At 36.0% G+C, this 10,489-nt stretch overlaps 1 protein-coding gene across 1 annotated transcript; it reads right to left on the bottom strand.

Moving 5' to 3' along the window:
* Positions 1-207: 207 nt before the first annotated feature.
* On the bottom strand, positions 208-8,732 carry LOC137257882 (charged multivesicular body protein 4b-like). Its single transcript, XM_067795373.1, has 5 exons — positions 8,440-8,732; positions 6,764-6,941; positions 5,558-5,672; positions 4,365-4,500; positions 208-3,669 (listed from the first exon to the last, which is right to left on the bottom strand). Exons 1-5 carry the CDS (start codon positions 8,615-8,617, stop codon positions 3,599-3,601), a joined length of 678 nt encoding a protein of 225 aa, XP_067651474.1. The 5' UTR covers positions 8,618-8,732; the 3' UTR covers positions 208-3,598.
* Between the last annotated feature and the right edge of the window lie 1,757 nt (positions 8,733-10,489).

Below are 10,489 nucleotides of genomic sequence, written 5' to 3'. Positions count from 1 at the left end.
ATATCATACTATATTTATCACATTCATGCCTACATATCAATATATCCCTCACTCATAACGTACCAACATGGAAGCACTCGTGTCATGAACATAGTATGAGTTAAGTTAATATTTAACATCACATCAGTAATATGCAGCCATATCGTGAGAACATATCAGACAGGGGCACTAATATAATATCCAATATATGTCAAAAAAACAAATGCAGTATTTCAATAATTTATTGACTCAGGTTTCAAATTTACAAACAATGTTTGAACGGTTCCAACTAAAAAAAATCAAAAAGATTAAGGTAAGGTACAATGTGAAGTCAAAAGCAGAAACAACTTATGAATGATCCAGCTAAGGAAAGAAACGAATCAATGGATCTAATAATGGCTGGGTCTAAAACTAAGGAAAGAAATGAATCAATGGATCCAATAATGGCTGGGTCTAAAACTGAGAACCTGGTTCATGTTAGGCTAAATGAAAAAAGGGGAAATGTTTCTCGGGCATCAGCACATCACTCTTATTTCTCTATGTAACAATTTGCCATTTAAGAAAATAAGTTTCATTTACCATGTCCCAATCATCCATTTGTCCACTGTTAGAATGAGTGTCTGTAACGAGTGTGACTGAATCTACAACTCATTAACATGAGCTAAAAAAAATGTGTTCCTCGCTTTTTTTCGTCGAAAATTAAAATTACCACCCTACCACCCTCGTCACTTTTGAAAAAAATGTGCCCGAGAAACATTTAATTTTTTTATGCAGCTTTATAGGTTCATGTTCATCCTTCCCTGTGGATTGCCTCTGTGCAATTATTGGGCACAGGCTGACATGAAGCCATTATTCCTCTAACAAATAGGGATTTCAAGCTGACAAATAAAGATGACACTGGAAATGAAATTTCAAAATCAAAATTTTGTATATCAAACAATATAATATGGTACATAATACATAAGGTCCAGGTACACAGTTGTAGCTTTTCTATAAGTACTGCCCAAATGTGATATCAATATTAGCTGAAAACAAACAACTTTAGAAATACTTTCATCAGAAATATGACAGTTTCAATACTGTTTCACTTCCAACAGAATTAGTATGGTTAATGTCAACATATACACAAAATTATGCAGAAACTTAAGCCTAAAGTGTGAGGTACCCAAGATTGAACACCTCATCAACAGTTCTTTTCTTGCATCAGTCATGCAACTAATTTCACCAACAAACAGCAAAATGCCAAATATTTACACTGCAAACAGACATTTATTACATTTGCATTCCATAACAATCTTCACAAAGAAATTCAGAGGTTCCAATATTTGAAAATTGTCTCAAATTAGCTTTTCACAGTTTAAAAAGTTATCTTTTTTGATTTTTCAGTTTAGCAATCTCCTGAACTGACACCATCACTATTTCCTTCAAAACAACTTCCCATCACGCACTTGTAGTCTGGCTACAGTACACATTGACTGAACCTCCCGTTACCCTGTAAGATAGAAATATCCAACTGTGGAATCAACAGGGCACTCTTATGCATCCAATATGGACAAAATCCACATACAAAAACATGTTTGGTGATAACAGTTTTATTTAATAATTATTTATCAAAATATGATAAGTGTTCACAGAGCTGAGTTCTAACAACGATATGGATATGGTATATACGACAAAATTAAAACAGTGATCCTGTACACAAATTTTACACATATTTGTACATACTTCTACAGGCACAATGCCTCTCCAGACGTAGCATCCAGCTTACCACTGTAGTACATTATTTACAGATCAGTTTAGACAGCATAGCAGCATGCAAGTGTTACTGCACCACAAGCAGATCACGTGACACTTAGCAACATGTCATCTACACATTTGCACATTGATTTACACTAATACGTTCAACAGCACAATTCTGACATAAATGTTCTAACATGGAGTGTGACACATTAGTCTCGAATCAGAGAAACCCATGGTATATATATTTGGGTTTTGAAAAATTTATACAAATGAATCGCTGCCAGCTAATATCAGGATTATAACAGATAAGGTAGCTGTTTGTTTCTTGTGCTATATGGACAAAAACAATACCCTTAAGTGTGCCTGGGAGGATAGTGTGTGAAACTTAAATGATCACTCTTAAACAGTTCAAAACAGTGTGGGAAATGGCTAAATTTCACAAATGTAACAATAACCATAAAGTATGCATAGCAACTGCAATATCAAGTGATAAGACTCTCATGTCCTTAATCAAGATTTGCAAAACAAAACACCACGTGAAGTCCCCTTCAGTATTAACACAAATGATACACCTGCCTCCATATTTTTTTCTGTAAACATACAGCCTTTCAAATATATTATACAAATACTTCTTGGACAGCTATCATTATAAATTATGGTCAAGAGCCTAGAAGTAGCATTGTCAAATACAACTTCACTGGCTAAATAACCATGACTTCTAAAGTTTCTTTGTACCGTCTATTTGCCATATTACTGGAATGGCGTGTAATGGCTGACTCTGATCAGGATAGTCAGGTATCAAAGTATCACGTGAAACTGTTCTTGTTGGTTGAAGGAAACCAAAGACACACATGAAGGCATTTGACACAAATATCAAGATGTCAGAGCATGCACATACCAGGGACACTTCGGAAAGCAGCCATGAAAGCAGCATTCATCGGACCGTCTTTATTTTCATGTATATTAGGGTCCAATAATCTTCACTTTTCATCATATAGTATCATGCATCATATGATAACATAAATATGACATGACTACTAAAATCATTTAGTAACAGATACATATTATCATGTGAGAAGACATTATTTTGACTTAATATACAGAAGACGACTGCTTTTTTTTTCCACATTAAACGTTCAAGGAGAAACCATAAAAATAAAAATGCCTAAAAGAATTTGTTGATGAAAAGAAGTTTACTTTATATTAGAAGATAGAATGATTACAACGATAAAACTTCATTGGTAACCAAACAGACAATACGGTATAGATCACCTAGTCGTCATGTCAAACGCCACTCAAATACACATTATCACTGATCTCAAATGTCTCAATTAAGTCCTTCACTGATTATACTTTAATTTAGAAGTGTTGCTCAAGTCACCTGTTGTTTTTTTTCCCAAAGCCACGATGATTTTAGATGTCTTACAACTGAATCTGAAATCTTGTTACGCTATGATGTTTTCAGCCATTTTGATTTGCTAAAGTTGTATCTGCCAGGACCAGAAAAACACAGGATCAATATATTTCCCCTTTTCAAATTCTGAGAAATGATAAAATTAATGCAAAACTATGATTGGATCGACAGGCAATTCGAGCAAGTTGAATCATGTCTTTCCTGACTCTTTCTCAAATTTTCCTATGTCTACAAATGCTGCAGTTAACAATGATACTGACCTTAGACCGCAACTAGTTCAATTTCACAGAAAAAATTAACTATACCAGAGTAAAATCAGCACAGACTGTGAAGCAAAGTACACCTTCAATGGATGAGAGTTCTCTGAAGCATTTGTAGAGAGAGGACATCAGTGATAGTGTGGTTTTGTTACAGTTCTGGAGATAAAAGGGCAATGTCGCTGCACGCTAATTCTATGGTGATAGTTTAGGAAGCCCACATCTCAAGCTCTTTCATATCATCGTCATCATCAGCCCTGGCAGCAACAGGTCTACCCCCTAAAACAGAACAAGGATGCAAAAATTATTCCAGACATACACTGCTGTGATGTAATCCAATGAGTCACATGGTTACTGTATGCTAAGACTGAGACATGTTGAATTAGATATACCTTAAGTCTGTTCAGAATAATCAAAAATCATAGATAAACAAAATTGGTGGTTAATGTTTTCATATTATATGTCCTCTTATAAGTATATAAATATATTTACATAGTGCAAACCAGCCTCATTGTAAACAAATCAAACCTCTGATATTTACTGCTATGTTTGCTATAATAACAAAGGTGTGAGTTTACGAGACTTTTCGCAATATACAAACAATATCACAGCAGGGCACACCAGAAATGGGCTTCACACATTATACCCATCTGGGGAATCGGACCCAGGTCTTCGGAGTTACCAATTGCCTCTAATAGTGAGTGAGTTTAGTTTTATGCCGCAATCACCAATATTCCAGCTACATTGTAGTGGTCTGTAAATCCAGTGATCAAGAGGATGAGCATTGATCTGCACAAGTGGGAACTGATGACACGTGTCAACCAAGTCAGCGACCCTGACCACCAGATCCCATTAATCACCTCTTACGACAAGCATGGGTTACTGAAGATCAATATTCTAACCAAGACCTTCACAGGTCATTGTCCAATATCAATCACATATAATATCAAAGACCAGACTGTATGTCAACATACGTGAAGATGCAGCTCCAGCCTCAGGTTCTGACGTGGGGACGGAAGGCAGGTCTTGAGGAACATCAGCATTGACATCGAGCAGTTGTCTGTTCAACTCTTCTTCCTCAAGCTCATTCAGTTCAGACAAAAGGTCATCCTGGAACAAAATATGATGCTAACAAATTCTAAATCACTTTCCGAGCCCTTTACAGTTATCTCCATGCATTTTGGAGATCATCAACACAAGCCATGGCATCTTTAGCATGGAAGGGATCGATAACCATGGTAGCCAGGGGAACCTTTGTGAAAGTTCTTGAAAATAATGACCAGAACTTTAACTTAAGAGGTTCTGAAACATTTACCTTGAAAAGTCTTAATAATGATGCCTTACTACAAAGTCAGCAGTATTCCAGCTACATCAGGCTGAATACATCCTTACAGTCTCCTTAAACCATTACACAGTAACATAACAAATGACACACACTAGGGTAGAATTACAATAATACAGCTGAACCTATACATTCTGTAATCTCCAAACCTCTATTAATATTACATGTTCTCTAATGCATCAATGGCCACAATCCTGCCACTCTGTATAACTGAGTATGATCTGAAATACCAGTGATTCCTATTACAAGCTACATGCCACTGTGTTCAGAACAGTGATGCACGTCTAACTAACCCTGTGTGTTTGGCCACCTTGTCCATTCCGCTAACAATCACAGGTTGCCCAAGTCAAACATAAGTAGAAATCACTACAAATCTGGCAGTCTTTCAAAACAACTTACTGAAAATTTATGAGGTCACAGAGGGCAATAACTCCCACAAGCCATTAAATTCATAAAACTATCCTACACATGAAACAACCCATATCTGACTACTCAAGAACACAGGAGTGTATACTCTTTAAAAATATTCCCTGGCCAAATGTAGAAATAGCATCAAAACCAGGTAATATGATACACCCATACTTATCCCCACACTGCATCATGTGTGTATCCTAACCACGTTGAACACCAGTGCTTGTCACTGTCCCCATTAGACCATGCAGTCAATAACCATGGAGTTGGTCTAGTATGAACATGTGAACAGTGAACAGCTGCAAGACATACTACAGCCTCAGTGGACAGACTAACTTTTCTCGCCATATTCACAATTTTCTACTTACTTATTTTCCTGCTAAACACAAAGCATAAAGGTACAAAAAGTTTTACCTCATCAAAATCTTCACCCAATCCAGCTGGGTTTGAAATTGCTTCTGATATTTCATTAGCAATTTCTTGTTGTTCAGCCACATCATCCATCAGGTTGTGTACTTGATCAATATCCCTGGAAGCCAATGTGAAAAACTTTTGGTCAACTTTGACAGCGTTAGTTAAAAATGTTGCTTCCTTTTTAGATATTCCATTATCTGTGCCATGACCTAAGACCAAGTTTTATTGTGCATAATGAAACAATAAGACAGGCCACATTTAACAACTTATAAGTTATAAGTAAGTTTATGTGTACTCTTAAAAAAAGAAGGCATTATGACATACAAATTTCAATACCAAGCTTAAAAGAAAACATAAGTGCCATCGACAAACTTACCATACAACAACATTTAATGACTTACGTTTGAAAAACTGAACACTAATCAATCCTTTAGTATGCATTACAGCACAGTCACAACCCCACATGTTAGGATCATTTCTGATTTTGACACATTTATGACTTAAGGAAGACTGACTAATCTCTGTTGACCATTATTTCTGACAGTTTTATTGATCCTGCTGTGCAAGAAAGGGCGACTGAAGAGAACTAGTTGTAACATCCGTTCATGTCCCACTTGTATGGTATGTGTGTCAATGTTTTATCTTTCAAGGTAACAATGCCAGTGTTCACCATACACTCTTTGTCAATAAATTTATATTTTTTCTAAGAATCCCATACAAGTTCTTATTTGTTCATTTCTCAGTACACTTAGCAGTAACAATGATAGAAAGCAAACCGCCATGGTAAGCACTAAGCTTGACCATAACTGTTTGACAAATGATGGCAGTATAAGCACTACTGATCCAAACACATGAACTCTGAAGGTTCTAATTTTACCCCTGTTGTCTGTCAAGATCACTGGGAGTCATAACATCTACTGTCATACTTCACAATGGGTTCTGGTATCTGGATATATATCGGCTCCCAATTAGTTCAGTTTTTTTCTGTCTACACAAACATGATAACAAGAAAACATGAAACCGTTTGCTGTTACTTGTTCATAGGTAACACATTTAGCACTGGACTCTGCAAAATTAAAAACACATGACAATAGCATCAAAATAATTGTGTCTGGTTCAGACAACCAGAAATGGTTCATTACAGTTATGCTATAAAAATGGAACAATAAGCAAAATAATCATCACAACTTATCAACCCAAACTTACATGTTGTCGTGTGCACCTTTCAGGGCTTTGGCAGCAGTGCCCATCACTTTAAGAACCTCACTGTTTGTGCTTGCATTTTCTAATGCTTCTCTCTGGAACTCTATTGTTGACAAGGTACCATCAATCTGGGTTAGTTGCTTCTCGTATCTCTTCTTCCTCTTCAAAGCCATCAAGGCAACTAAAAATGAATACAATGTAATAAGCATCCATTCTGGTGAGCACCCAATCATACATTGAAGAAAATGAGCTTAACATTAAAACAACAAAGCTAAAGTGACTAAAGTAATTTATGGCAAGTATGACAAGCTGACATGCTTTAATACACATGTGAACTGTATCAGTGGGCAAGCTACTATCTGCATTCCAGATAATTTCTGGCCACAGAGATCACTGGTGATCATGTTTTTTTATGCCAGGTTTCCATTTGCATGCAGTGTGTGATTTGTAATGTGTATAGTGCATATATGTTGTAGTGCATATACATCACTTTATACTAAAATAGTAATAGCCGTTTCCATACAATGTCACACATTGACTGTATGTACTGTACCTGTAAATGAGTAAAATAATTGCAAATAATAAAAAAAATAGCAGTTTCCATGCATGTGAAAAGCATGAAACATAGAGCGTGAATATGCCGACAGTTAAAGTGTCCAAATACACATCAAACAGCCATACAGAGGCTGGAAGTAGGGATTCCTAAGGGGTTTTCCCAAACGTCAAGTGGTTTTCATTGCGCACACACAAGAAAGAAAGACTTAACACATCACATAGCCAGAAGACACGTACACATATGCACACGTAATACGCATCACACAATTATGTGACAATACCCATACATGGAAACCTAGCTTTAGACATTAGACATGACAGTTAGATAATGGTTTCATTTGAGATAAAGGACCAAAATGAGTTTCTATATTAGTTCCATTAGAGTGTGATCTGTACATCAATACCCAGTACATTTAACCCCTTTATGCCAAACAACAGATATATTAGTATAAACAATTACTTTAATATCTTTTGGTAGAAAATCCAATCTCCTTGTAGACATTATGTTCTCAACATTATGTGGGCAGCACCCAAGTACCAGACTGATGCATGATCAAATATTCATCTTCATGAGATAAGACACTGCTCAAGTTAAAACAACATTCCATGCCACCAGTGACCTTGCTGACATGAATTTAATCTTCAATAATATAATAAGCACAATACAGAATATTCACCTGAAAATATATATAATTTTGTATGTGATGAAGAAAACGCTGCTTTTGAAAGGTCTAAATTATACAATTGCTGGTTCATTGTGTGTTATGCCCAACTTTGGTACAGAAACTGTCAACAATTTCAAAAAGGAGTTGTTTTCTTCTGTTGATAAAAACATATACCTAACTGTATTTGTTGTCTACATATCATCCTTGACACTAAACAGAAACTTTTGTTACGCTGTATACTCAATTCCTGGTTAACATGTATCAAGTATCTCCAACTGATAAATACAACAAATCAGATGACTTTTGCACTGCCCAGGGCTCACTTCCTGATTCAGCGTGACAAGATCCTCAGTTATAATTTAGAGGAACATATTGAACCAAACATACGACTTTAAGCACATTTATCTCGGGTCATCATTGTAAATATTCGAAAATGGTTCTGTAACTTATCGTACCCACCCCTTTTGTTTTTGGTTCCATTTTTCTTGGCTGTTTGAAGTTCTGCCTCAACCTTCTTTTCCAGAAAATCGGACTTTTTCATCAACATTTCTTCTACATCTCTCAGCCTTTGGATTGCCTCGGCTGGGGTAGGAGGTGTTTTCTTTGAGCCGAACAACTTAATCCCAAAAAGAGACATCTTTACTTGAAAATATAACCGAATAAACACACATACAACACGTCTCTGAGTCACAGAGGATATTTCTTAACTCTAAATATTGATTGCGCACGGTATTGTAAAGCTTGTTCTCATTGGTTAAAAATTGTATCAAGGGAAATAATTCAGACTTATATCGAGCATTGAGGACCGTTAATAAAAGTATTTGTACTCGGCCCTAAATGACAATATATACAAAGTAGTTTCAGTCGTGCTGCACAGTAGTTACAGTTACTCTGTACATAGCAACGTAACGCCCACTAGCAAATGTCTTATCGTTGTTATACGTATTACAGGAGGGTCCTTGTCAAAATGGCCACACGACAAAATGGCCACAGAAAAGTCAAAATGGCCATACATTATTTTATCATTTTCCATTACTCATGACATTTGTATTAGTTGATGTCAGAGTGTAAAAATGAGGAAAGTTATATCAGACAAAGCTTGATGTTCATTACACATACACAGATCATTTTAAACAAATAACAAATATATATGTGTGTTCTTTATTCGTGTATAAGCACCTATTTACTGTATATTTTTACTGTTATCAGTTACTTCTAGTCAAAATCTTGATCTTCTAATGGTCCAGTCAGCTGTCACGTCTAGTCAAAGAACACTAACAATAGACACAAGGATTAGCAATTAATTGATCAATGGCGGCTAGTTAACGAGGCTTTTCTAGATTCACATATAAATTAAGGTTACACAATGTATGAAATCATGTGTTTATAAGTATTTAACAAACCAATTAGAAGATAAGTGGACATTACACCTTTTGACCTCTTGAAGACTAAAATGAAAATAAATTTAAATATGACATCATACATACAATGTTTGCATTATATTTACAACATTACATTGCAAAGTATATATACAGTAATAAAGAACTACAATAAAGTACCATTATTTACTACATGAAATATATTATTTCATGTATTTGAGAGCAGGGGAAATACCTTTTGGACGTAGGTTTATCCACTAGACTCCATCGGTAGAGGTTTCCCTTCTGTCAGTCGGTCTCGAGAAGGGGAAACTTTTCTTCCACTTTAGTCTCTAAGCATCATTTAGGAAAGTACCTCAATAATAGTGTAGAGGTTTCCCGTCTGTAAGCCGGTCTCGAGAAGGGTGAACGTTTCTTCCACTTTAGTCTCAAAGTATTAATTAGGAAGTACCTCAATAATAAACACATAGTTTTGTGTGACATAACTTCTTTTGTCATTTTTACACTTTGATATCAAATAATACAAATGACATGAGTATTGAAAAATAAGAAAATAATGTATGGCCATTTTGACCTTATTCTATGGCTATTTTGACTAGGGGTTGTGGCCATTTTGACTTTTTTGTGTGGCCATTTTGACCAGGGTCAGTGTGGCCATTTTGACCTGTTCCCTTACAGGACAGGGGACACCATAAATGGGTTTCACTCATCGTAACCATGTGGGGAATCGAACCTGGTCTTCGGCGTGACGAACGGACGCTTTAACCGTTAGGTTACGCCCTGATTAATGGTGGAGGACGAGGAGCTTGACTGAGTATCTGTTACCGGTACTCTGACATATTTGCTGTATTGAGTCAACTGATATGAGAGGATTAAATTTGTCTAATTTCAAACTATTCCAGCAGCGAGCTCATTTAGATCTATATTCAATTCAATTGTTTATTCAACATGTGTGGTCTTCTGCCCATATACAGATGATACAGCGGGACATTGGGCTTTGTATGTTATAAACGTGGATGTCTCAAACATAGCGCGTAGTAAGCATGATGTACGTTAATAATAACGTTTGTGTTTACATCTAAGATCATACACTGGACATCATAACATGAAGTTCAACTTCAATAATGGCT

Source organism: Haliotis asinina, chromosome 12 (assembly GCF_037392515.1).
Source record: "Haliotis asinina isolate JCU_RB_2024 chromosome 12, JCU_Hal_asi_v2, whole genome shotgun sequence".
NCBI lineage: Eukaryota > Metazoa > Mollusca > Gastropoda > Lepetellida > Haliotidae > Haliotis > Haliotis asinina.
Note: the sequence above shows the minus strand (reverse complement) of the source record. Positions and strands in the feature narration are given on the sequence as shown.

Coding starts and splice junctions, on each gene's coding strand:
- LOC137257882 (XM_067795373.1), bottom strand. CDS start 8,617: ATGTCTCTTTTTGGGATTAAGTTGTTCGGCTCAAAGAAAACACCTCCT. Junction 4,501..5,557: donor TGGGTGAAGATTTTGATGAG/GTAAAACTTTTT, acceptor ATTTTGTTCCAG/GATGACCTTTTGTCTGAACT. Junction 3,670..4,364: donor GGCTGGAGCTGCATCTTCAC/GTATGTTGACAT, acceptor GTTCTGTTTTAG/GGGGTAGACCTGTTGCTGCC.